Source organism: Emys orbicularis, chromosome 17, assembly GCF_028017835.1.
Source record: "Emys orbicularis isolate rEmyOrb1 chromosome 17, rEmyOrb1.hap1, whole genome shotgun sequence".
In the NCBI taxonomy this organism is placed as follows: domain Eukaryota; kingdom Metazoa; phylum Chordata; order Testudines; family Emydidae; genus Emys; species Emys orbicularis.
In genome coordinates this window covers 22,666,327-22,693,862 of record NC_088699.1, presented here as the reverse complement: position 1 = coordinate 22,693,862, position 27,536 = coordinate 22,666,327, and the positions used below count along the sequence as shown (strand labels likewise).

The window sequence follows — 27,536 nt, the reverse complement described above, 5'->3', positions numbered from 1 at the left end:
GGCAGGCTGAGCACAGCCACACTTACCAGTAGATACCCACTCACGTCCAGCCAGGGCGAGGGCCAGACCGAGTCTCAGAGGAGGAGATCTCACTGAGGGAAGCACGTGCTCACCTGCAAACTGGATTTCAGAGTGCTTTGGAGGGCCTGCTGCTCCTGCTTGCTGGCTGTGAGCTCTCTCTTCAAGGTTTCCAAGACCTCTGCCTGTTCCTGAGCCTGCAGACAGAGCAGAAGTAACCCTTGAGTGTGCACATCACAGGGTGGCACTCCCTGCCCCTGGGCTGTTCGTTACCCACTGCAGACCTGAGCTGAGAGCTCAGGATCTGATCACATCACCAATCTGCAGCCTTCTCCCCTCACTCCTCGCTTGTACCGTCCCACGGGCACAACGCTGTAGACCTGTCTACTGCACGGACTCCCTCACGCTGGGCTCTAACCCGCCCAGCACCCCCAGCTGACACTCCCACGCTCCGGGCCTTCCCTGCTCCGCTCTGCACACTCGGACTCACCTTCCTCTGGGCCTGCTCGCTCACGCGCTGGAAGGAGTCCTCTAACTCTTTCTTCTCCCGCTCCACATCGCCTTGGGCCTGTCTCGCTACCGTTACCTGCTTGGTGACCTCTGCGTTCTGGGGAACATCAGCAAGAACTCATCAGCTGCGTCAGCCCCTGCTCGTCACCCACCCAGTCACTGGACGGGGCCGATGCCTCACCTCTGCCCCCATCCTGCTCTCAGAGCACAATCCTGTTCCCTGGTGTGGGGTAGGGGTAGGGGATTCCCCACGGGGGATCTTCGCCCACTAGCCTCCGGAACAACAGCAGAGCTGGCTCGCCACAGGGCACGATGGCCCATGGATCTACAGTGGCAGATCCCTGCTACTCCTGGGCATGAGAACTGACCCAAAGCCAGCAGGAGGCTTGGCAGGGGTGGAATGCAGGAGAGGGGAGCCGGGCCCTACCTTGCGCAGCAGGTCAGCATGGTTCTGCACCAGCTCGCTGTACTTCTCCTTCAGCTTGGTGTACCGCTGCTCGTTAGCCTGCGCCTTCCCTGCAACACAGACACACACAGGGTGAGCGACCTGGGAACACACGTGCCAAGGACGTCTCCCAAGGAAAATCCCGTCTCACTAGGGCAAATGAGTCACCCCATTCCTATAGCCATTCCAGCTGTGAAACATGGGTCCCCACAGCACCCCCTGCTGAGGGAGCCCAGGACTGGACTGACCTGGAGCTCCTGCCCCCAGCTAGCCTGCCCCCTACAGCACCCCCTGCTGAGGGAGCCCAGGACTGGAGTGACCTGGAGCTCTGCCCCACAGCCAGCCTGCCCCCTACATCACCCCCTGCTGAGGGAGCCCAGGACTGGACTGACCTGGAGCTCCGCCCCACAGCCAGCCTGCCCCCTACAGCACCCACTGCTGAGGGAGCCCAGGACTGGACTGACCTGGAGCTCCTGCCCCCAGCCAGCCTGCCCCCGACAGCACCCCCTGCTGAGGGAGCCCAGGACTGGACTGACCTGAATCTCCACCCCACAGCCAGCCTGCCCCCTACTGCACCCCCTGTTGAGGGAGCCTGGGATTGGGGTGGTCTGGATCTCCCCCCACAGCCAGCCCGCCGTGCTCCCTGTTGATAGAGGCTGGGGCTGGAGTAGCTGCAAGCTCCCCCTACAGCCAACCCTGCAGAAGAGGCTGGGCTGGGGACTCAGGGGGCAGCCCCCGAAGCAAAGCAGAGGTCTCTCCTCACTCTCAATCTCCGTCAGGCTCCTCTGTGCTTTCTCAGTGTCCTCCCACTGCTTCTTCAGCTCCTCCAACTCGGTGTGCAGGAAATCGCTCTCGTCCAGGGCCTGCTGCTTGAGGTGCTGCTGCTCCGCTAGCTCTGCCTCCAGCTCGCTGATCCGTCCCCTCAGCTGCACCCCTAGGCGATGGCTCTGCAGGTCACCAAGGGGGAGAGGTGGGCCGATGGGTCAAACACCCTTCTAGCCCTAGCTGCCTCGATGCCAGCTGCCCTTTGAAAGGACAGTCTGAAACACAGCTCTGACACTGCTGTAGCTAATTAGACCTGGGCCAGCCAATCAAAGTGCCCAAGGCCCATAATTCTAAGAAACCCATTAACAAAAGCACCAACGACTCAGCACGCAGGGATTCTGTGGTGAGTTATAAAACAACAGCACTCGTGTAATAACTGAAGGGGGGAGCTCCCTTATAGACACCCAGCCAGCTGCAAAATCTCTCTTGGTGTCTATCCTCTGCTTGCTTTACCTGTAAAGGGTTAACAAGCCCACAGGTAAAAGAAAAGGAGTGGGCACCTCACCAAAAGAGCCAATGGGAAGGTAGAACTTTTAAAATTGGGAAAGAAACTTTCCCTTTGTCTGTTGTTCTCTGGGCTGCAGGGATGGAGCAGCAATGCTGTGTAAGGTTTGAACCAGGTATGAAAATTCATCTTCCATACCTAGAAGAAATGATTTGGATAGGAAATGTTTAGTTAGATGCGATCAGGATTATTTCTTGTTTTGGCTTGTGGCTCTCCTTTGTGCTAACCCCAGATGCTTTTGTTTGCTTGTAACCTTTAAGCTGAACCCCCCAGAAAGCTCTTTTGGGTGCTTAATTTTTGGAATTGCTCTTTTAAAATTTCCTTTGTTTTCTTTCTCAGTGTGTGTGTGTGTGTGTGTGTGTGGGGGGGGGGGGGGGGGGGAGAGGCTTGAGGGTACCTTCCTGGGTTCAAAGGCGTTTTTTTGCATTTGGGTGGTGGCACCGTTTACCAAGCCAAGGTCAGAGAAAAGCTGTAACCTTGGGAGTTTAATACAAGCCTGGAGTGGCCAGTATTAATTTTTAAAATCCTTGCGGGCCCCCACCTTCTGCACTCGAAGTGACAGAGTGGGGATTCAGCCTTGACAACTCAGCATAAGCCAGTGCCTGACTGGCAGTTGTCTAAGCAGCTATCACTTGACAGCCCTGGTATCTAGGGTGACCAGATGTCCCGATAAAATCGGCACTGTCCCGATATCGAGCAGTTTGTCCCATGTCCCGACCGAAGTATGGTCGGGACGCCATTTGTCCCGATATTTTGTTTCGGGCGCTTCCCCCCCCCTTCTCTCCGTGACCAGCAGGGGGAGCACCTTTTCAATTGTTACACTCACCCAGCACTTGGGCGGTGGGTCCCTCAGTCGCCGACGGTATTCGGCAGCATTTCGGCAGAGGGTACTCCCTTCTTTGGTGGCAAGGTTTATTACCCGCCGCCGAAATGCCACCGAATACCGTCGGCGACTGAGGGACCCGCCGCCGCAGAGCCGCCGAAGACTCGGACGGGTGAGCATAACAACTGAAAAGGTGCTCCCCCTGCGGCGGTCCCAATATTTTGGAATTCTCATCTGGTCACCCTACTGGTATCCCTGGGACGACGAGGAAACCCAACTCCTCCCTAAGGTGGCAGAGCAGAAATACCACCCCTGGCGCAGGCCCTGGGCACAGAAACAGTCTCCGCAACTGGGAGAGTAACAGCCCCAGGGTCTTGGAAAGGTGGCATCTCTGGAGCTCGGTGCTCCCTAGAGCCAGGCTGGGCCCCTGGTTCAGTGTGACTCAGCAGGAGGTGCGTGTTTCCCATCCAACGTACGGGCTAATGGGTCTGACCCTGCCCTGAGACACAGCGATCACACCAGCGAGGTCCCAGATCTGCACATCACTGGCCGCAGAGTGCACAGCCCGCACACTGTGTTCACGGGAGTAATATGGGCTATACATTCACCTCTGCCTTGAAGTTCTCCAGCTCCTCCTTCAGCGCACCGATCTCCCGGTACAGCTGCTCGATCAACCGGTCCCTGGCAAGGAGAATGACACCAGTTGCTTCCTCCGTGCTGTGCCCCTTAGCCCGTGCCCCTGCCACCCCGAGCAGAGGAGGTTTGGGGATCAGATGGGAATTACACCAAAAATATGATGAGGCCAATACATCGACCCAGGGGTGCCCTCCCCTGGGATCCTGCGTGCAGCACTGGTCCCCCTGTCTCAAAGGATAGTGCAGAAGAGGAGGGGGTTCAGGGACGAGCAATGGTCAGGAGCCTGGAACTCTCATATCGAGAGAGAGAGAAAGAACAGGGTTGTTTGCCTTAGAAAGAGACAGTTCAGAGAGGACAGGATGGGGGTATACAAAATAACGAATGGTCTAGAACAGAGGTTTTCAACCTAACACATTTCAAATGGTGGTGCGGACCCCTTTGGAAATCTTAGACACAGTCTGTGGACCCCCAGGGGTCTGCGGACCACAGGTTGAAAACCACTGGTCTAGAGGAGGGGGTCTCATAACACAAGAGCACGGGGGCATTCAAAATTCAAAACTGTTCAAAGGAAGTATATTGTCCTCCAATGCATTGTTAGCCTGTGGAACTCATTGCCATAAGATGGAACTGAAGGCAAGAGCTAAACAGGTTGCAAAAAAAGGGTTGGACCATTCCGTGAATACAGAGAAGAGCTGTAATAGTAAAGATTTAACCATGAACAAGAGCGCTGGAAAGGATCTCAGCCCTCCTGCTTCAGGGCATGAGCAGATCTAACTCCTGGGGTTAGGAGAGAACCTCCCCTGGGGGCAACTTATCCGATCACTGCCCCCTGCAGGGTTTTATCCTTTGCAGCAGCTGGAGCTGGGCATTGTCAGAGACAGGATACTGGGCTGGAAGGACCCCTGGGCCGTTCCGAAATGACCCACCGCTCCTGCTGACTGCCAGCTCGCAGGGGCAAGTGTCTGGGGCTGGAGGAGCCTTTCCTTGCCTAGAACACCACAAGGAGCTGCAGGAGGCCACGCTGTGCGAAGTGCGGGGGCCATTGCCAGCTGCTGATTACGTGCTGCAGCTCCTAGCCCACTTGCCCAGGGTCCAGCCTATGGCCAGGCATCAAACGCCTATCACAGAGCCAGCCCGGACTCAGAGAGCTCGGCCCGCCGCTCAGTGCCCTTCACAGATGAACCCCAGGGCAGGAGAGCCCTCACCAGTCAACCCCAGGGTGCCCCTTCCAAGGGAGGCCCAGGCCTTCCCCACAGAGCTGGCCCCTGCCTTGCCTCCGCATTCACAGCTCCTTCCCCTGACACCAAACACGCCCCACCAGCAGCTATGGGGCCCCTGAGCCAGCACTCACTTGTCATCCTTGTTCATCCCATTCTGACTGCTGAAGTTGAAAGGATCGTTACTGAACGAACTGCCAAAGATGTCATCAAACTTATTGTCAAACAAGCTCTGGAGGGGGAAACAAATACAGATCCCTGGAGTCAAATCTACTGCTGCCCTGCACATGGCCAGGGGCGCACGTACCCACCCACCCCCGTCTCAGCCCGACCCCCTCACAAGAGAAGACCCCTCCCCCATACACCAGGACCCCACCCCTTAGCAAGAATGGCAGCTGCCCCATGCCCTCTAAGGGACAGCTATCCCTTCCCCTTGCAGACGGACAGCTCCCATCAGGCACGGGCCCCCGTCTTCTATGCAGCCTGACGCAGCTGAGGGCAGTTCTACTTGCTTTATTAACTGCAACTAGTTAATTCAGCTGGGGTCTGACTGGGACAGACAGACAACTGCAGCGGGCAGAAGGCCAACCCTGTCTGGAACTGTAAGCGGAGCAGTTACTTACGAGGTACTTGTAGTGGTGCGAGTTAGCTGCATTTACCAGCAGGCAACCACTAGCTGCCAAAGGAGTTACTGGCACGACAGAAATCCCCGGTTCTCTTCATGTGAAATATCACCATTAGCCACCACAAGAGGCAATGGGCCAAATTTGATGCCCTGCAGCTGGGCAGTCATTTACCCTAGTGCAAAGTGGGTTTAAAATCCCACCACAGCAGAATGGCCGTGCTCCACGCTGGTGCAGTAGACTCCCCAAGATGCAGAGACTCAAACCCAAGAGCTGCAACTAGGGCAATCTATTGTCTGCTCCAAATGGTACTGCCTAAATTAACAACATTACAGGGATGTATTTACCACCCACAGCCGCAAAAGCCATTACGTTAACAGGAGATGTAGGGACCACTTCACCAGCCACCGAAATGGAGCCACCTCTGGGCTGGTGTATTAGGACAGGAAATGGGGATCTAGAACTGGAGGGGAAATGCAGGGGAAGCCAAATGCAATCAATCAATCAATCAATCAATCGTCACCTGGCCAGGGCACCAGAATTACTCCCTGGATTTCTTCCCTGACTCTTGGTTTCATGTCCGATTAGCCAGACAGCACCTTTAGCAGCACGGCACCCCCAAGGGCGCTGACTCAGTACTAAACCCATGGGAATAAGCAGCGTTGATGCCCTGGCTTTTCCATGTGCCGTACAGCCAAACAGGCACCAGGCCTTGAGTATGTTATGAGCTAAGGAGATCACAGTCCTGGCAGCACAGCCCCAGAGCCATGGCAGGGCATGCAAAGGCCAGGCATATTCTCTTGGCAGCTGAAAACCTGGCCAGACATAGGCAGAGCCAGTTGTGAGCTCAAAGAGAGAGACCGACGTCAGGGGGCCAGGCGCTCACCTGTTGTGACGCTGTGTCCGTCTCCACTAGATCGGTGATGGGCTCGCTGTCTGGGGACGAGGCCTCAGCCGGGATCACCACCACGGGACTGATGTGCTCCGACAGAGCCGAGGCCCGCAGAAAGTTGGGCGGATTCTAGAGTGGAAAGGGAGAACTGATGGCAGGATCTTGAGAAAAGCGGCTCTGTGGGACATAAGGGGCCCAAATCCGCCCTCCGCACCACCCCAGGCAGCCCTAGTGGGGTCGTAATGGTGCTATGAGGCAGCGCTTCGCCTCCCTTCTCTAGCACCACAGGTGTGTGTATGGGGTGTGCCCAGGCACACCCTAATCCGGGGTGGGCACGCTCATCCTGCCCGGCCCGCCTGAGCTCCTAGCCAGGAAGGATCCCCCCGGCCCCACCCCCGCCTTCCCCCGGCGCCTCAGTGCGCCGCGTCCAGGAGCGGCCCTGGACAGCACTGCAGCGGCGTGGCTCTGGCGGGACTTGAGCTCCTGCCTCTCGGAGCGGCGTGGTAAGGGGGCGGGGCTGCGAGCTCCAGCGGGCCGAGCGACAGGAGCTCAGGTCCCGCCGGAGCCACACCGCTGCAGCGCTGTCCAGGGCCGCTCCTGGACGCAGTGTGCTGAGGCTCCGGGAGAGGCGGGGGTAAGCGGCATGGTAAAGGGGCCGGGGGGTTGGATAAGGGGCAGGGAGTCCCTGGGACAATCAGGGGACAGGGAGGTGGGGGGCTGGATGGGGCAGAGGTTCTGGGGGGGGGCGGTCAGGGGACGGGGGGCTGGATCATGGGAGTTCCGGGGGTCTGTCAGGAGGCGGGGGGGGGGTGGACAGGGGTCGGAGCAGTCAGGGGACAGGGAGCAGGGGGCGGTTGGTGGGGGGGTGGGGTCCCGGCGTGGTGGTTGGGAGGGTGTCGGGGGGGGGGGGAGGTCGGGGACAAGGAGCAGAATGGGTCGGTGATTCTGAGGGGAGCAGTTGGGGGCAGGAAGTGGGTGGGGGTCGGATAGGGGGCAGGGCCAGGCTGTTTGGGGAGGCACAGCCTTCCCTACCTGGCCCTTCATACAATTTTGGAACCTCAATGTGGCCCGCGGGCCAAAAAGTTTGCCCGCGCCTGCCCTAATGTCTCAAAAACAAAAGTGGCTTTGCGTTTTAATTTAATCGCGTGATACGCTCTATATCCGCGTTCGCTCGCAGCATGCGTCCCCACTACTGCGGCGCCGCATTACTGTTGGTCCTCCCCTCCCCTCCGACTACTATTCTAGAAAATTCTTTGACCTATATAAGCGGCTGTGTCAGGCATACCCAGCGCCGTGTCTACAGTGTTTGTAATCTTTGTCGCATGTACTCTACTGAACTAGCCTAACAAGCCCGTGGCTTTACGTTTTAATTCAATCGTATGATACCCCCTTGTAATTTTCAAATATAGATCGGTTCGTTGTTAAGATAAGAAAAGGAGCAGACAAGCCGTTCATGTGGAAGAGCCTTTTCGAAACTAGCACACGTAAAAAACAAACTAAGTAGTACAATGTCCCAACAGCGCCTCGACTCACTCATGATTTTGTACATTGACCAAGAATTGGCTTCGTCAGTTAAATACAAGGATGTGATTGAGGAATTTAAGTCCATCACACCGGGTGAGCGACGTCTCATTCTCTAGGACAGGAAGATGAAGAAACCTTAATCTGTTTGGGTCAGTTTGGGTGAGCTCATTATCTGGTTAAGATCATGAAAATTGACTGTATCTTTGTATACGCCTGGTTATCACTACAGCAAAAATTTGGTATTTTGTGTCTCATTTTTTAAGTAAAGGTTAGTTATTAATTTAAAAAATATTAAGTTTAGTTAAGTTTTAGTTTCTTTAGTTTGATGAATAAAAATAATGTCCTTTATGACTGAGTATTCAATAAATGTTTGCCTTAAAAAAAAAAAAAAAAATTCCCTGGGTGCACACCCTAATGAAATGTGCTGCGTACGCCTATGTCTAGCACAAAGGGTGGCCGAGTTAGTGAATAGTTTTGGTGCCTCGCAGTGCATTTTTCAATGAATTTATTCTTTACCAACAAAATTTTGCCCAGCTCTAGTAGGGATATCTGAAAAGCAATCCCCTGTAAGTGCAAATATGGCTTCCAGGGCTTGGCTGCAGGCACCCAGCATTCAACGCTGGGGTTCAACTGACTTGCCCAGAAACCGCAGTGGAGCTGGGAATAGAACCCAGGAGTCCTGACTGCTGGGGCCCTGTTCTAACCACTAGATACCACTGCCTAGTCACGCCAATGGTCACTGCAACCCCTCCCTCCTAGCCTGTGCCCAAGGGCAAGAGAGAAGCCATTCGGGTCTCACCTCTGGGAGCTGTGGGATCTGAATCAGCCGTTTAAAGTACTGCAGGTTGCTGGAGCGATAGAACAAATCTTTCAACCTGGAAGGAAATGGGACGTAAGGGAGGGGACTCTGCCGGCTGGGGCAGAACCAGGCAGTCGCGGGATGCAGGTGGCTTCCCTGCCACACTCATTTAACAGAGCCCATCACTTGTGGTTCCAAACCAGGCATCCCACGCAGAGAGGGAAAGGCAGCCCTGGACCTCAGTCACATGGACGCCATCTTGCCATACAACTCAAGACGGGGACCCTGGGAAGAGAGCCACCGGCTCTGCTCCTTGGGACAGTACCCGGACATCTGCCTCAAGCCAAGTGGCGAACACACTGGTAAAAGGTGAATCCAGGAGGGTGGGGCCCCTGCCCCATACACCTAGGGAGGAAGGGGCCGTCACTGATGCAAATTGCAGCTGTGACTCAGGCTACATCTACACTACAGGGGGGGGTCGATTTAAGATACGCAAATTCAGCTACGCGAATAGCGTAGCTGAATTCGACGTATTGCAGCCGACTTACCCCGCTGTGAGGACGGCGGCAAAATCGACCTCCGCGGCTTCCCGTCGACGGCTCTTACTCCCACCTCCGCTGGTGGAGTAAGAGCGTCGATTCGGGGATCGATTGTCGCGTCCTGACGGGACGCGATAAATCGATCCCCGAGAGGTCGATTTCTACCCGCCGATTCAGGCGGGTAGTGTAGACCAGGCCTAAGAATGAAGGGGAAAGAATTTACCAGCTAAATCCTAGAAGAACCAGCCACCAGATCCATCTCCCCCGAGTTTCCTGCTTCCCTTGTTGGTTTCCTACCCCTGTGAATAAGGTCCTCCCAGGATCCGTTCAGCATATCACAGCCTGCCCCTCCCTCCAGGCTGGGGAAGGTGAAGGGGGAATGAAAGCCAGAGCGTCTCGGAACAGAAAACGCTGCTCGCTCGGTACATTTCCAAGGGAGGAAGGATTGATGGACCCAGCAACACACGGCTGCAGCATGTGCGCACCATCAGCCGAGGAGCCAGCCCCAGCAGTACCCTTTGGCGCACAGCTGGGCTGCGGCCACGCTTGACAACCCTGGTTAAACCCTGATTACCTTACCCCCAAAGGGCCTTTCTACGAAATGGCTCTGAGACTCCAGGAAAGCCCAGAGTAGGGCTGCACCTGCCCATTTTCACCTCAGTGTGACGACTGCACATGGCAGCCAAACCGCAGTTCAATGGCTGGCACCTCCCATACATTGCCAGTAGAGCCCCAAAGCCTCCTTGGATTTAATAAAGTGATTATTATTCAGTGCCAATGGGTTATCCCAACAGCATGGGGGCAGAGAAGAGGCCAGCCCAGCTCCAGGATAAACATTTGTGAGCCGGGGGACCCTGAAATCAGGACTTTTTTCATTTCTCAGCCAGAGACGGTTCATTTCAAACCCAGGGGGCTCTTGTCAGCGCTGAGCTGCCTGCAGACTGGGTCTGAGTGGCTGGAGTTACCTAACCAATAATGAACGTAGGAATAGCCGCTTTGAGCTAACGTCAGCATGCAAAGGCTCAGTGCCAAAGGGGACAGGCTGGGCATTCAGGGCACTTACTTTCTGAACTGCTCCAGGAAACGGTCCCTGTGGCCCTGCAGTGTGTCAGCGGGGAGGCCTGAGGAAGAGACACAGAATGGAATGCAAAGGGAATGCTCAGCTCCCAGGTCGCCTCGAGCACCGCGCTCATTTCCAGACAGCCGAGCAGCACCGCACAGAGGGAGCAGCCAGTCCGAGAACAGTTCATCACTGCAGCCTCAGCCTCAGGGCCTGACTTACGGAAGGGCCTGGGGGCGGGCCCCCTACTACTTTTAGGGGCTACCCCACTTCTGACTTATTGGAAGGGGTGTAGAGGGTGTGTTTTGGCCCCTTACTTCTCCCTGTGCTCAGCTGCAGAGAACCGTGACGGCAGCCACCGCTGCTGTCCTGTGGAAGGAGCCAGGGCACAATGAGGGGTCGGTCTGTGGCGAGAGGGGAGGGTGCGTGTCCCGTAGCCACAGCAGGTCCCACTGCCTGGGCTTGTCTCTTCACTGGCGTAACCCAGGCTCCAATGCCCGGCGCTGGAGAAGCCCCTTTCATCCCAACAGGAAGCGAGAGGGGTAGGGAAGGGGGAGGGGCACAAGGTGCAGGGTAATGGGCAGGGGGAGGGGAGGAAGCGGGGCAGAAGGCGGGGAGGGGGTAAGGGCAGAGAGGAGAAGAGACTCCTGCTGCAGCTGGCCTCAGCACAGAGGATGCCAGCACAGGAGCCGCCAAGGGGCACCCTGGCACCTCCAGGCCTGTCCGCGTTCCCTAAGGGCACCCCCACTTCTCCCCCGTAATTCGAGCACTGCTCAGACGCTCCCAGCAGGTGGCACTGCAGGGCAGGAGCACTGGCTCGGAGGCGGCTCCCAGCTGGAGGAGCTGGGGGGACTGGCGGAGGAAATGTCCCTTGGCTGGGGCGGATCCCCGGGGGCTCACTCATGGAAGGGAAAGGCCTTCGTTTGCACTCAGCCGGGGAGCTGGCAGCAGCAGGCTCAATCCAGGATCACTGAGGTGCCACTTTCTCATACTGCAGGAATCCATTTGAAGCTATTAAGCCAACCTCGCCGAAGTCAAAGGGCCTGAAGTGATCTTTGCTTGGACCTGTGCCCCGGGACTTGCCCAGGAAGAAATGAAACAGCTCGGCACGTCCTGGGAGCTGCGCCCTGGAGGACGCGGGGTAGCTAAGGTGTGGGGAGGGTGAACATTTCCCACGGCTCTCTGCTTTTACTCCTCCAGATGCAGAAACCCCCTTGTGGCTACGATTCCTTCAGGGCTGGCCTGGCGAGGCCACAGGGTCCTGGCCTAGACACAGCTGCTGAGTACCTTGGCGCGGGCAGGGAGGGAGGCCAGCACCCTTGCGGGGGAAGGGGCGGGCTGGGGCATTCTAAAGAGAAACGTGCTCCTTGGGGGTCGCTTTATGAGACACGAGCACAAGTCCCCTCCGGGGGCATGCAGAGGGATCCCCCCCCCCCATGCCTTTTACTGCTTCTTGGGCTTCCACCTGCACCTGGCCAACCTCACTGACCCGGCCTCCCTGCTTCCCTTCCTCTGTGCCCTCTTTCCCCTTCTCTCGCTCCTCCTGGCTGCTCCCTCTCTCCCCATCATCTCTTTCCCTGCCTCCCCTTTCCCTCTCCCTCACTCTTCCCGCCCCCACAATCTCACCACTTCTCTGTTCAATCCCCCCCGCCTGCCCCGCTCCAACTCTCCAGCTATGGTGGGGGAAGGGCCCCAGTGGCTAGCCCAGCATCCAGTCTTGGGAACAGAGGGGGAAGCATGCTGGTGTTTGGATTAGCCTCCCCTGGCCCTTGGGGTCTCCTATGCCCTGCCCTGAAGGGTAGAAAGGGGATGCCTTGTTCCCTTCTCCCGGGAGGGGGCTGCCAGTCAAGTATCCCCCCCCTCCCCTCCCCAGGGAAGGGCACAGCTGGTGCAGCAGGGGCTTCAGCAAATGCAGGGCCCAGCCATGAGGCTAATGCTCCACTGGCCCAGACCAGGCGGTTCTGCATCAATCCACAGGGCACATCAGCAGTTAATGTGCCACATCCCTCTCCCTGGGGAGGATTCTCTCTGCACTGATCACAGATCAGGCTGGGTTGCCGTTGACACCCATTAACACAGCTTCCTCATCAGCTAGAGGGAGCCACTGATCTCCAGCCTGCCCTGACTCATCAGCGCTTCCATACACTACCAGTCTGAGACTACAGGCAGGCGTCAAACCTGGCCTGGTCTCCGCGCATGACACAGAGCAAGCCACTGGGTCATGCTTCCGAGCCAGCCCCCGCCAGTGTTTTAAACCAGCCCTTTGCCTGGGCACCCCTCGCTCTGGGAGCAGAGGAAACACAGACAGGGCATTTCCCTGTGCTTGGCACACCTGTTACACGCACAGCCTTGGGACAGGGCTCCGTCTCTGAAACAGAAACTTTACATCTGCTCCATCAGAACTTCTCAGCACGTCCCAGCAGTGAAATGGCAGCTGCTTGCGGTGTACTTACAGGAGTGCAGCTTGAAGAGGAGTTTAACAGTGTAGTCATAGAGATGGCTGCAGTCCAGTATCACCTGTATCAGCGGGGCCAACCGGCACTGGCCAGCAGCAGTGACCGACACGGAGCGAGACATGTCCAAGGAGCTGAATACTAACAGGAGAGAGACACAGCGCACTCAGGGCTTGGTCCATGAAATTCACTGAACTCTCTCTCACACACACACCCATCCCATGAGGTCATTCTGCACAGCTGCTCATATAAGTACGCTTTGCTGTTGTACGCGCGCGCGCACACACACACACTATTCTGCACAGCTGCTCATATCACTACACTGAAGCATCCAGACCATTACAGGACACTTGTACATCTCGGCTGTTGTACCTTTCCTCCCCTCCATGCTAGCCTAAGAGTCTCTATCCTCATTTCACAGGAATGATTGGACAAACCAAATTCCATTGGTTTTAAACCAAAAGGAGGAAAGCGAACGAGGGAGCCGACAGAAAACCGCACTAGCCCCACCGTTATCCATGGCTTTGCTAAGGTAATCTGTGCACAGGGGAGCTGCATGAACCATAGTCCTGTACTGTGAGCCACACGGCCATGGTCAGAACACCTGGTAACCAGATGACAGACATTTATAGCTAAGGGACATTCAGATAGTTCACTAGCAAAACCAGTTTTCAGTGGACAAAGCTGGTTAAGCATTGGACACCGAGGAGGGAGCTCTCCCATGTGTATATTACACACGTTGTGATCAATTTGCTGAGAGGAGATTCACTGCTGTCCCCCTCTATGGCTGGGGGGTCGTAGTGCGGCAGGAGGAGGACGTTTCCATGTCTGCTGGCAGCAGGGTTGCTCAAGAGTGATTCAGGCCAGCAGGGTATCTTGTGGGCTGGGAGGAGTGCAGCGTTTGAAGGCAGCTGAGGTGTGACAGCCCCTGTGCAAGGAGCTGGAGCGGCTGCCCCAGGTTGGATACCTGCTGGGAGGAGCTGGTGCACTGGGACAGGACAATGTGAGTGGCCCCCCAACGAGACTCACTATGGAACAGAATCCAGGCCGGGGACCTGCAGGGATACCTCATTGCTTATCACAGGGCAATGGACTAAAAGGGGCACTCCCCCAAGCCCGAGAAGTCCTAACTCTGGTGGGTGTCCCCAAAGGGCCACGCTAGGAATTACTTTTGAGCCACTGAGCATAGAGCACGTGACCTCTTCTGCCTGCCCTAGTACGTCACCCTTTCATCTGAGTGCCTCCTGGGACTGCCAGGTGCTAGAGCCAATAGGGCCTAGCAGCTAAGATATCTTCAGTGCTTGCATTTGAATCATGGTACATCTGGTGTGCTACCAAGAGGTCTGATGTAACACAGCACTCAGCAACCCGATCAGGTGGGACAATACATTATATCCAGCCCCTCACTGAGCAGGCTTGTAGGTTAGTCCTCAATCCCCATTCCAATCTCAGATGCTCAGTGTATCCACCAGGGTTCAGCGGTTGCAATGTTCGAACCTTAGTTTCATGGGAGAAGCATTGAAAGCACAATGCTAAGCCACCTGCAAACCCATGGGCTAGCAGATGTGTGCCCCACCGAAGAACCTGCCTCTGGAGATGGGTCACAAGGGGAGAAGCAGGCAGGGCCCCAAAGGTAATGGGCCAAATTCTTCCCCCATTCAGGTATATCAGGCCCAGCACAGCTGTAGCTGAGGCAAGAATGGAGCCCAGTGTCTATCCCATCCCAGTGCTCCTGAGGTTTAACAGACTAGCCCTTGGGGGCTGGAATGTCTCATGCTCTCCCTCCCGCTCAATGACCATTTCAGTATTTACCCACAGAGGAACGCAACATTCATATGGCTCGATCCTGAAATCATAAAATACCCAGGGTCACTCAACAGTGGGCTCAGGACTGTGATCTGAAGCAAAGCTCTCACTTACATTAGTGGAGTTTTATTTTTTTTTAGGGGGGAGGGGTAGCTCAGTGGTTTGAGCATTGGCCTGCTAAACCCAGGGTTGTGAGGTCAATCCTTGAGGGGGCCATTTAGGGATCTGGGGCAAAAATCTGTCTGGGGATTGGTCCTGCTTTGAGCAGGGGGTTGGACTAGATGACCTCCTGAGGTCCCTTCCAACCCTATGATTCTATGCTCGGTCTCAGCCCTGAAGGGAACTGGTTCCAAATGAACAGAGCTCTGAACAGGTCGCCCCGTTAGCACCATCTGCCAATACAACCACCAACCGGACCAGCTGCACTGACACCATGGGAGTGGGTCCAACTCCACCCCTCACAGAGGCTCTGACTGGCCCATGGTGCGAGGGCAGCACCGTCCTACTAGGGACAGTTACTTCCCTGAGTCAATACTGCAGACAAACCATTTTGCAGTAACTGTCTAGGACATTTCTCAGCTGCTTTGTCTGTGCTCAGGTGACCTGAGCAACTTTGCTTTAAGGTGAGCTGCAAAGGAAAATCAAAGGGAGTTTGGTGCCTAATTCCCTCTGAGGATCCGGGCCGAAAGCACTGGCGCCATGTCCTTCTCTGCTCCCTCCTAAGGGGTAAAGGCAGCCTGGAAGGGATTTTACTTCATCTGGAGCTCTGATCCCGTCCACAGTCCATAGCTCCTGCCTGCTCAGTCTTCAGGCAGAGCATCAGTCACCCCTCACTTGTCCCCAGCAATCATTCTCTGCCTGCCCTTTGTTTCTCACTGATCAGAAAGGCAAAGCATTGGACGATGCTAGGTGGGGAGGGAGCCGGTGAGGGGAGAACTGCTCACAGAAACGTGCCCCTGGTTTGTAATGAGCGTGCAGGCTGCTCTGGCTCCGAGATGCACCGTGCATGCTAACGTGAGGAGGCTCCAGAAACATCTCAGAGCGAGCAGAATGCTGGCTCATGTCTACGCTGATTTGCAATAGACAGAGAAGAAAGACAACAGGCAAAATCCTGGGCTCATAGAAATCACGGAAAATCTCCCATTGACTTCAGTGGGACCGGGATTATACCGTATCTCTCTTCCACGTCTGCCTCCCCCAGCCTGGATCAATTGAAGGATTGGGTCCTGCGTCCGGAAGGGGAGACAAGCGTCTGTTTACATGCTGCAGGCAGCAGGGCACGGTGCCACCACGACGGCGGCACTCCCAGGCTGCTAGAGGCAGCCGGCTGGAGGTGGGCGAGGCCCCGTGTTCCCCATTGCCCTTGGCTTAATTAAATGGACAGTTGGAGAACTCTGCTGTCTATGCAGGTCTCTCCAGAGCCTCTCAGACTGATGGCTGCCAGCGATCTCCCCAGTCGTTGCATGGCTCCGGTCTGTGGCTGCATCTGCACTAAGCAAGGAGGCCACTGCCGGCGCCTTGACGGTGGTTCTCGCCTGGTTGCCGGCTCGCTCTGCCAGCGCACTCCGATTCCTCTCCCACGCAGCACAGCACTGCGCCTGGACGCAAGGGCTGCAGGGTACTTTCCAAACGCACCGCAGCTAGAGAAGCTGGCTGCAATGGAGCAGCTGGGACCTTTGTGGCTTCCTAGGGAGTACCTGCTGCAGATGGGGGTGGGTCAGCTGGCTCCGAGTGGAAGGTACCACTCCCCCCAGAAAGCTGGGCCTGCCGCTGCGTGTGGGCACAGGGCACTGCACAGACATCCTCACCAGGGCCCAGGTCTCCTTCCTGGTCCTATCTCATCAGGCACCCAAAGCAAGTCACTCCTCTCCCCTTCCTGCTGGAGCGCTCCGGAGTTCCATATTTCCTCTCCTTTCACCCCTGCCCCTCCCAGCTGCCCTCCGCACCCCCTCAGTGCCGTTCTTTGGCTGGCTGGAAGGGTCGCTGTTCAGTGACTTGAGGCCTAGAACTCCCACAGGCTGTGTGCAGGGCTCCCAGCCCTTAGGAGTGGAGGCAGGGAGCTCTATGAGACATCTCCTCCTTTCCCAGAGGATGAATATGCTGCTTCCAAGAGTGGCCTCTGCCTGAGAGCACCCCGCTCTCCCATGTGGCAGTGCAGAGCCACCCGGCCAATGCCAGGTAGTCGGGGTCCAGCCATTCCACTCTTGTCAAGCTAGAGCAGGAATCTAGGGGCAGACAGCAGCCTCCCTCCGGGGATGCTAGGAAAGGGAGGGATAGACTTCATCAGTGCACCAATGGCACAAGGAAATCCTTCGGAGTGCACCAGCGCTTGGCGATGATCACCGCTCTCCCCCTGCAGCCCAGACCTGGCTGACAGGGCTAGCGAGGGCGTGCCCTTCTGTTTCTCCATACGGGCGTCGAGCTGCTAGCTTTGGGGTCCTACATCTTTCTCCGTGGGGCACTCATACCTGCCGAGCCACCTGCCTGGAGGGACATCCTCGCTATGCACATCCTCTAAACTCCTGCTGGAGCATGGGTGCCTGGAGAGACGGGAGAAGAGATAGGGAGGACCTGGAGAAAGGTCCCCTTCCCCTGGTGTCTGCCCATTTACTGAGTCCAGTGCCAACGGCTCAAGAATTCACCCCAGAATCCCCGTGCTGAATGCCAGATGCGCCCCCAGCGAACGCTAGAGAGATCCCTAGTCGGGTTCGAGTCCGTCTACGCTGGACAGAGACAACCCCTGCTCCTCTGTAATGTGTTATTCCTAAACGAGGCAGGCACTGGGTGGGACAACAGAGCTTTAAGGACACACGGATCTGTCCCTATCTCCCTCCTCGGCGGCAGGCCCCACTGACAACACCCATCCTGCTCCCGAACCAAAGGAAGGCCAAAGTAATGAACAGCTGCTGTGCTCTGCCTCAAAGGGGGCTGCACGTCAGTGGTGGGTGGAATCACAAAGACCTGTGGGATCCAAGGGGAGTGCAGGACCCCAAAGGGAAGATGAACAGGGAGCAGCGATGGAGTTTGAAAGGCAGGCAGGCTCCACGTTTCTCCACATCCCCAAGAACACCCTCTCGTGCCTTCTGCAGGCCTTGCTGCAGTGGGAACCCGTTCACATCACACCTGCAGCTGTGCTCTGTACACAGGCATCAACTAGAGACTTGCAGGCTCGTCATCTCCTTCCTTTGATAGCTGAAGCATCTACGCCCCCGAGGGGGAGCACTGGGCCTTTCCCTGGGGACCGCGCTAGCCTGCTCTCTCCTTAGCAGGGGATGCACACAATGGAACAATTAGCAATGTCATCCTCGCCCAGGCAGCGGGAGGCAGGGAGTCAGTTTGGATTTCCACCAGCTTGTCTGCCTCCCCTCCCATTCGGATAATCAAGTGACGTCCCCGGTAATTAGCAGGGAAGTTGAGCAGCGATTTAAGAGTAAATCAGAAACTAAGCTACACTAATGAGATGTAAATAGGCAGAGCTGATATTAGCCCTGCTTAATTCACTTAAGCTAGCAGCCGAAAAACAAAGCCAAGTTCATTACAGGGCCTCCCTCCTTCCCAGTGGGGCTATGAAGCTGATGGATCAGACAAGTACCTGCGCACGGCTCCAGAGATGCCAGCGCACAGAGCCCTGTCTCGCTCAGAGGCACAGCAGCACCGTACTGCTCCCTTGCAGACACCGAGGAAGGGTACGTGGCTGAAGCCCTGGACTGGTAGTCAGGAGATGGAGGCTCTGCTTCCAGGGCTGCCACAGACCTGTCTTATGACCCTTGGCAAGTCATTGATAAGCCTTGTGCCTCACCTTCCCCGTCTGTACAGCGGGGCTAGTGAAGGGGGCTCGGTTCACGGGTGTTCGTGAGCCACCATGGCGACGCTAGATGCTGACAATGAGACTCTGATGTGACAAACTGTACAAATGCTACCAGAGTTTATGAAAGAAAGAGACTCACCCCGCAGGTTTCTGTCAGGAGTGGGTACGGGCCCCCCCATTATGGAGTCCCACCCTGTTTGGGCTTTGATCCCATGTGTTCAATTGTCGTTACTCTCGGTTTCCGTTCGGGTGGCAGGTTGCATATATTGGGGCATGGTGTTACCCCCGGATTGGCCCTGTGACTGCAGCCCAGCACGCCAGGCCTGCCCTCCAAGGATCACTGCATTACCCGTGCTAGCCCACGAGACACAAGGGCACCATCTTGCCTGTCCCACAGATGTGACTGCCCTTATCCTGCTCTATCACCGTGCGTGAGCCAGTAACAGACACGACGGGATCACCCAGGCTACATCCCAGCACAGACCCAGGCCACCTGCAGTCTGGAGACACAGCTGCCTCCCCCCTACTGTATTCCAGCACATGTGCGTAACTGCCCTGCTAGAGATGCAGTAACGCCAGTGGAGTAAAGCCTATCACAACAGTCCGTTGCAACAGAGCCCTTCAACACTGGGGCACAACCGGATTCCATCGGCTGTACGTGCCTTTAGCACTGCGAGACAGCGGCACCACGCTGACTCGATTAAAGCCCATCCTTGGGGAACCCTCCGTGCTAGGACCCAACCGTAGCACCTCTCCGATGAAATCGCAGCAGCCAGGAACCGCCGTCCCCTGACATATTGCTTCACTCCTGCTCCAACGCAAGCAAACACCTCCACTCTATTACAGCCACCGCACCCAAGACCCGACGTGGCACAGCGCGAGCAGTTATCACCCTGCTCTAACTCAGCCCAACAAGCAGAATCCTACAGCGCTACACGGAAGCCCGTGGCAGTTGAGCACCCGAGTGTACGTTGTGGAGACTGGTTCGTTATTTTCTCTCTGCTCCACTGCGACCCGTAGGAGCGCACATCGCCGAGCCAGTCGCTCCCCCGCCACAGCAAGCCCTGAAGCACACAGCATCTCTGTGATGGGTCTGCAAGGGGAAAGCTGCTCTCTCCAGTCATGAAAGCCATAAACCCCAGAGCTAAGGGCAAAGGAAGACATTCAAGCCCGGGAGAACTCAGAGATGGGAAGCAAAGCAAGGAGGGGTTCGGGGAGGAAGTGCAGCGTGCCACAGGGTGGAGGTGGTTCCTGGAGGCTTGGCACGGCCGGCTGGAACGGAGGGCAGGCAGGCTGTGGCTGGGCAGACTGGGAGGAGCCAGGCACATTTGGTCTGACATGAAATAATTTCAGCTAATAATAACTCTGGTGGAGTGCATGGAAAACAGATGAGCTCAGACGTCCTCAGCCAACTCCCTTCCTGCACCTCGGCAGGACAGACGGACACACACACAGAGCGAACAGCAGCTTTGGACTGGGACCCCAAACACTCTGACCCCCCGCACACACACATACACGCTGGCCGTCGGGGCTGCGCTCAGCCGGGCAGAGAGGGATGTCACCGCAGCACCCGGGGGGGCTGCTCCTGCCCCACAGCTGAATGTCAGCAGTGCAGAACAAGTGAGAGCCTTACCCGTCTGGAACAGGTTCAGCTCACACTCCAAATAGTCAAACATCTCCACCGTCAGCTGGAAGCTAGGAAAGAGGGCACAAGAATGTTACAAACAAAACAGAGGCCACCCAGCCCCCTCCCACAAACCCCGGGGGGGGGGGGGGGGTTGGCCAACAGCCCGGGGGGGCGGGTGGGGGGGAAATCCAGCCAACCATTGCTGTGGAGTACTGTTTTATAAGGGGTGGTCAGGAGGGATGTCCCAGCCCCAGCCAATGGGCACACATGGGACCAGAGTTCCTGTTAGTGTGGCCTTGTCCTCTGCCCGTGGCTCACACAGCAATGCCATGAAGAGACCCTGATGGGTTCCATGGCCCTGCCAGCCCTTTGCCACTCCTGGAGATTTCCCCTTACGTCTCCTGTGGCTGGGTTCTCAGCTACGGCAGGAGTAATTCCCATCATGGACGTGCCCAGATTCACGTGCTCTGGACTTACAAGTTATTGACGTCGTTTTCTCCTGCCTCGTCAAGCTGCCGGTCAGACATCTGGAGATTGCCTGGGAACCGGGGGTTCTGCATGAGGAGAGAGAGGGAGTAGTCAGAGCAAGGGGCCCCCACACTGGAGACCAAGTAGCCATCTCTGATTAGAGGCAGATCCCAGATGCCCCAGGGGGTATTTGAAGGAGTGGCTGTGTGCGCCCGGCAGGGATCTCCAAACACCCAACGGAAGGGGCTCAGGTCACAGAACTGGAGGGATGGCTCAGAGCTGGTTCCCTACAGCCCCACGGTGTGGGAGAGGGATTGTATTTCTCTTGCCATGCTTTGCCCAGGTGCGCAGACCCCCTCAGTGACAAGCTAGGCTCACTGCTCACCGCCCTCAGCTCTCTGGATTTGAAAAGCCACCCCGCTGGCTCCCATCTAAGCGCCCAAGGGCAGTGTCCAGTGCAGGAAAATGCCGCTGCAGTTTACACATACACAGTCACACGATGGGCTTCAAAGGCACTGAACAGTGACGAACGGTCACACATCCATCTAGTTTCCACCCAGCGAGGCACACCGGGCCAGCAGCTTTCACAGCTGCACACCACAACCTCATGCCGAAGTTTCACAGCAAGGCCACACTTCATGTGGCTCAGCTGCTCTGACCTGGGCAGCGACTTACAGGAGAAGGGCTCTGGGGCGACCCTGGCAGCTGCCTCCTCTCGTGCCCCGCAAGTACTGCGCCCCATCTGCTGCTGGCTGCCCCCACCTCCTCCAGCTGGCCACACAGCTGCTCCCACTCCTGCCAGATGACAGGGAGTAGCTCACAGGCAGGGGCAGACCCTCACCACTAGGCCAGCCAACCTAGGTCCAGACCCCACCTCTGGGAGAGGGGCACTGCACGGCTGAGCGCTGGGACTGGCTGCTATTTCAGGAGGCTTGAGGTGAGGCCTCTGGCAACTGACGGGAACCAGCAGGCACATCTGCCAAACAACAGCAGCACGTGGCTGCCTGACCCTGCCCTCTAGGGGCCAGAAGGGAGGGACATTCCCCATGGGCCCCTGATTCCTTGGCCTCTCTGATGCAGGCTCAGAGGTTTAACTGTGCTTTGGACACCTGTTCACTCAGAGGCCACCAACTCTTCAAAGAGGCACCAGACAGCCAGTAGCAGGCAGCAACTTTGGTTCCCATTGCCCTACTTCAGGTTCAAACCAGTGGACTAGAATCTAACAGCTCCTTATCTCATTACTACTGCCCTGAGCCCCCCAGCCTCCCCATCCTAGGCAGGGCGCCTCTATTCCTCTGCCTAGCGGCTCTGTCTCCTGGGGAAGAGAGATACGGCCATGGAGGTAGGATCAGTATCTGCAGCTGGCCTGTATGTTGGACACTCCTGGGTTAGAGTGGAAGATGATGGAGCATGTAGGACACATGATCTTCCTAGCTGCAGAGAGCCAAGCAGAGAATCTGTAACCTCATCTGTCCCACGCGCACGGGGGAGGGGATGGCTGGTATCACCGCTCCAGAAGATGAAGCCTTTTCTACATGCCACCTTGGTAACCAAATTATCATCTCCAGGTTGTTTTCAGGGAGGACTAAATTACAGTCCTAATTAGATTTAGATCTTGGGTAGATAATATAGGCTTGGCATCAAGGCAGCTTTAAAAAAGTCATTCAGAGGTAATTATAATCAAGAGTCCCGAGAGAGAGAACGAGAGGCCAAACCAGCAACCACCACCCCATCACCATCAGGTGGAGCAGTAAGCTTCACAGCTCCAGCATGCCCCAGACCGCAGCCCAGAGGTTTACACACCCGAGAAGCAGCTGCACTCTGCCCCTGCTGCAGAGCTCACCTGCACCACAGCGCAGATACAAAAGCCACAATGTAGGGGGCACGCATGTTTGTACAGAGCTTTAAAGAGGGAAACCCTCCAAGTACCAAGTAAATTATAGCCAGGTATTATTCCTGTTATTGCACTTGAAGATCCAGGGATCACAGGGATGACAGTAGCTATGTAAGCGCTCAGCATTCGTTTTTTACACACATATACAGAGACGGCACGGTACATTCTTTTATAAAAGACAATCCTTTATTTTAATATCATAGGCATAAGAAAGCAGCTGCCTTAACGATATGCTCAATCCACACATTCCTTCCCAGTACCATGCCAGACTCCTTTCTAGAATACTCTCTCCGTCACCCTCCGAGATCGTTGCTAAAAGGGCTGCAGCGGTGGTGAGCTGGCTGGAGGTACAACGGCAGGCCGGGAGCCAGCAAACCTGTGAGGAGTCGCATTCTAATCAGATTCAGGAGGAGCTTGTGATGCAGACAGACCGGAGACAGGAAAACCCTAGTCCGGGCTGGTTCCCCACCCTCCCGCAGGGCACCAGCTATAAAACCCAACGTTCGCTCAGCACCTTTCAGCCCAGGAGCCCAGAGCGCACCTGCACACTCGGATTAGAAAATGACGTACAGAGATGATTTCATCCATGCAGCCACTCACCTTAAACAGCTCACAATGCACAAGAGCTTGGGCCAGGTTGGGCAGCATGGGATTAGCCATTGTGTAATGGGCCAGGACCACGGGGCTATCACCCCAACTCTTGTACCAGGTGCTCTGCACTGTTTAATGAGCACAAGTAAATCTTATTTCCAGGCTGGCTTCAGGGCAGCACAACAGCCTGCATTCAAGCTGCAGCAGATTTGACCAAAACGCTATTTTCCCCCCTGAAATGAAATCTAACCCACAAATCCAGCCGGGCGAAGAGATCTCGGAGCACTGAGTGGGGAGTCACAGAGCAAGGCATGGACTGGGCACTGCCTGCCCCTGGGGAACAAGGGCTGGAGCTCAGCTCAGCTCCCCCTTGCAGAGGCACCCTGGTTGATTACAGACGGCCGGCTTGGGAGCCAGCAGGCAGGGGATGCTTACAGGGAGGCTGGGCTGCTCATGCTGGGTTGAACCCCGGGCCCGAGGACGTGTTCTTGTGTTAGCTTGTATTGCTCTCTGCTGATAAACAGCCCCCCTCAAGGAAAAGCCGTGCTGACTGCACCTGGCCATTCCCATCTGCGTCTCAGCTCCCATGTTATTCACACCTGGCCACAGGCACTTGGGTTAGGTTTCACTTCCCCTTCAACCCTAGAAGCCACGCGTGTCTCTCTGCCCGCATGAGCCAGCCACAGAGCACGGCAGGAGAGGAGCAGTGGCTCCATGGGAGGCTTCCCCCAACCTCGCAGAAGGCCACACACCAGCACCCTCCACAGGTTCCAGGCTTCGCAGCTGTACAGGGACAAGGCTGCTCTCCGTGGCATCAGCTCTGCACAAATCCACATGCGTTTCCTCCCGGGAGCTTGTTGCCAATCCAGCCAGCACAACCTGCCCTAGGTCCCGTGCTTGGGAGGGGGACTGTGGGGGCAGGGTCATCTCCAGAGGAAGCCATGGAGTCCCACTGTGACTGCCCCATCTCTGCGCGAGTCCAGAGTGCTCCGACCCACCACAGCCCCAGTGGAAGGCTCTGAGGAGAAGGCCTCCATTCCCCGCCCATAAAGCCGTTACACCCAGGCACCTGCTAACTCTCCCTTTACCTTAGACAAGCTGCAAGGGCAAAGCCTTAGGCCTCGGCTACATGGGAAAGTTGTTCTGATCTAACTTCGGGGTGAATTTAAAGCAGTGCAGCTACTCTACTATAACCCCCCTTTCGCTCATGACACGGGAAGGGGTTAAGCTAAAATGAAGGGGGGGGGGAAAAGGCTGCTCTTCTACCGGACTGCGAGTGTCCACTCGGGGCCACCCCGGGATAACTCTACCCAGTGTGGGGAACTGGTACAGCTTTCCCCACTGCACCAGCCCCACATCACACTAGCTCCCGTCCAGCCCTGTCCACTCCCCAAAGGGAGCGGTTTTTACTGCACTTACACTTTAAATCCAGCAGTCAGCTACCTGGCAAGGCTGGATTCACGCCGAGGAGCTGCACTGCGTAACGGGCGCCCTCGCCCACACAGCACATGCTAGTCACCAGCTCCATGAGGCAAATGGGCCGGGAGAGCCCAAGGGCTGAGCAGGCCTCGCGTTCGCCAGCTGCTCAGCCCCCCCCGCAGGAGCTGGAGGGGGGGAGATACAAGGCAACACAGGCGCTGCCTGGCAAGGGGCCACTGAAAGAAACATGGGAGAAATGCAGGACTCTGTCTGCCCACGAGAGTGCCCTTGGGGGGACAGAGGTACGGCCCATGTCCCATCACCACAGGATCTGAGCACTGCAGCATTCACTTTCTCAAGATTAGGGTCTGTAACTGGCCAGTAACACCAACCCGCCAGGGTAGCGTACTGCAGTAACCCCTCATGCATCTCAGCCCATCGCTGAGAGAAAAGGAGGAGCTTTGCAGCCTGCCTCAAAGCCAAAGCTCTGGCAGAGCCAGAGAGGAAGCAAATTCCTCCCGCTGCGAATGCTCTGCCTGCAGCTCCCTCGGGGGTAGCCCAAGGGCCCCTCTGGAGGGAACCGCTTTGGGAGCTCATTGATGAGGCCCCTTTACACAGCCAGTAGGGTCTCCTCTTCCCCCTGCGACTCTGCCTCCTCGCTGCCGCAGCTCTGGGGAACAAGACAGCGGCTCTTGAGTCTGGGTCTAACAGCCTCACTCCTGCAAAGCCCACGGCCCTGCTTTGGGATCCGAAGGCCATGTTCACACAGTCCTGGAGAGCATTTGCCACCATGGCCGTCCCGAGGAGGAGAGGCAGGCCTCATGCTCCCATTTCCCAGCTACTCAAGCCCTCCTCCCACCTGTGTGTGTTGCAGGGAGCTCTCAGCACCCAGAGGGGCCTGCCACTGCCTGCTCCACACTGCCCCGCTCAGCAAGCAGGACGGAGCTGCCACCTTTCCCAGTGCAGGGCTGGTGGGACTACTGCACCCCAAGACAAAGGCAGGCAGCTCCCGGCAGGGTCTGGCATTTCCTAGCCGAGACTCCAGCTAAGGAACACTGCGGCGACACAAGGAGCTGACAGTTTATTTCACAGTCCTGTACCCTGGGGCAGCCGGGCCCCGGCCAGCAAGTGAAAGACAAGGCCTGACTCCGGGGCCCAGCCAGAGCGCCACGTCCAGCAGTGGGAGAGATGCTGCCAAGGTGGTGGGGTGGGGGGCACACAAGCCTCCCAGCAGCAATGCAGTGCTAATTCAAGGGGTGGCAACGACCAGCTCTAGGCCTCCTGGGTGGGAGGTTAGTGAACGGGTCACTCCTGGGATCTCCAGAGCTCAGTCCTGACATTAGTTCTGTGTCCTGCCAGCACAACCAGCTGGCTGGAAGCATGTGACACAAGGGGCACTGAAGGTGCGTCTACACGGCACATTAAGCCCAGGCTCTGGCTCAGGTTTGAGCCCAAGCCCCCCTTACGTGCACACACAGATCAGTCTGACTCAGGCCAGCAAGCGCTCAGGACCCAGGGCCTAGGACCCCGCTAAGGGGTGGGTGAGACCCCGAGCCCCACTGAGGCTCAGGACCAAGCCCTGTCATTGTGCTCAGGCTGCAGACCCGAGTCAGCAGGTCTGCGTGGTGCAGTCTGGACACGGCTGTGTGACCGGGGCCTAGCAATCGTAAACCCACATTTCCACTGCCGGGCGGACGGAAGCACTGAGCCCACAGACCCAGGCTTAGCGTGCAGCCTAGATGTCTCCAGAGTGATAATTCTGCTTCCCAGCCTAGCTCACAGAGGAGAATGTACCCCTGGGGGACTGAACGGGTGGAGCTGCAGGAGACCCCATCACCAGACCTCAGCTTCCTGGAATGGATCATAGAATATCAGGGTTGGAAGGGACCTCAGGAGGTCATCTAGTCCAACCCCCTGCTCAAAGCAGGACCAATCCCTAACTAAATCAATGGATCAGATGTGGGTGGGAAGAGCCTGGTCTCTTTGGAGGGGAGGAGGGAAGAAAGGAGGCGGGGACGAGAAGCGGCCTTACTTTCGTATGGAACTCCATTTTGGTTCTCAGCAGTTTGAGGTAGATGCTGCACAGCTGCCCGTAGCCCTCACTCAGATGACTCTGTGGAACAGAAGAAAGCAGAAAATGAGGCACCAGGGTCTGATGCTGGTGAGAAGCCTGCCCCCGGCTGCTCTGGGATGCTGAGGTTTGCACCTTCCCTACTGGAGAGGCCGGCAGCTTCTGCATTCGCATGACGCCTTTAGGACTCAGGCCTACAAAATCTCCCCCTGTGCTTTATACATTCCTGTCGTCCCTCTTGTTTGGGTTTGTTTATTCGCCCCAGTACACAAACGGCTCACTTGGCTCAGCCACTGGGTGCGTCACCCCCTGTATTTACGTACGTTGCACATTTCAAGTCACTAATCTTTCGACACCATTAAATAACTATCTGCAGCCCACATTCTGCGTTCCCAGGGCTCCCTGTTTCCCGAGGCACTCGCTGCAGGACAAGGTCCCTTTGCTCCCAGCTCCTGGGCTCTACTGGCTGCCCGCCGAGCAGGGCTGCTGCTGTTTCAGTACTGGACACACACAATAGCATTTCCCCCATTGTTTCCCAAGCTAGCCAGGTCGCTGCATGCAACACAATCGCTGACAGTGCCAGACCAAGCCAAAAGGATTGGTCCTTATACCATGCTCATCTCGGTCTGCTAGACAGACTGATCAGCATGTTGTTAAAAACCCCAGGGAAGGGGGGGGAAACCTCACAGCAAGGAGGGAATGAATCTTTACAGCACGTGGCATACACCAGACCACACATCACTGATCCGGAATATCCTCCCATCCACTAGGAGAACATTACCCACAAGCTGGGATGCATCTTGGCAAGTGGGCTGTTGTCACCTTTGTAGATACCCTGGACTATGGCATGATAAGGCTCAGAAGAGTTAGGCTCTGATATCTGACCTCTACCCCCAACATATCCCTGAAGATCTTGATACCATGTTTAAAAATCAGGGTGAACCGGCTCAGGCAGCCTCTGGGGGGGTCTCAGGGTGAGGTGT

General features: G+C 56.6%; 1 protein-coding gene across 1 annotated transcript in view; it reads right to left on the bottom strand.

Moving 5' to 3' along the window:
• HIP1 (huntingtin interacting protein 1) overlaps positions 1-27,536 on the bottom strand; it is a 132,504-nt gene that overhangs the window by 11,781 nt on the left and 93,187 nt on the right. Inside the window, exons 5-17 of the mRNA XM_065418527.1 lie at positions 26,515-26,595; positions 20,588-20,664; positions 20,117-20,178; positions 12,870-13,010; positions 10,420-10,477; positions 8,818-8,893; positions 6,489-6,623; positions 5,114-5,211; positions 3,735-3,807; positions 1,737-1,920; positions 956-1,044; positions 509-625; positions 114-215 (exon numbers count right to left, since the gene is read on the bottom strand). Of these exons, the coding sequence (XP_065274599.1) occupies positions 114-215; positions 509-625; positions 956-1,044; positions 1,737-1,920; positions 3,735-3,807; positions 5,114-5,211; positions 6,489-6,623; positions 8,818-8,893; positions 10,420-10,477; positions 12,870-13,010; positions 20,117-20,178; positions 20,588-20,664; positions 26,515-26,595 (1,293 nt within the window). The remainder of the gene's footprint in view (positions 1-113; positions 216-508; positions 626-955; positions 1,045-1,736; positions 1,921-3,734; positions 3,808-5,113; positions 5,212-6,488; positions 6,624-8,817; positions 8,894-10,419; positions 10,478-12,869; positions 13,011-20,116; positions 20,179-20,587; positions 20,665-26,514; positions 26,596-27,536) is intronic.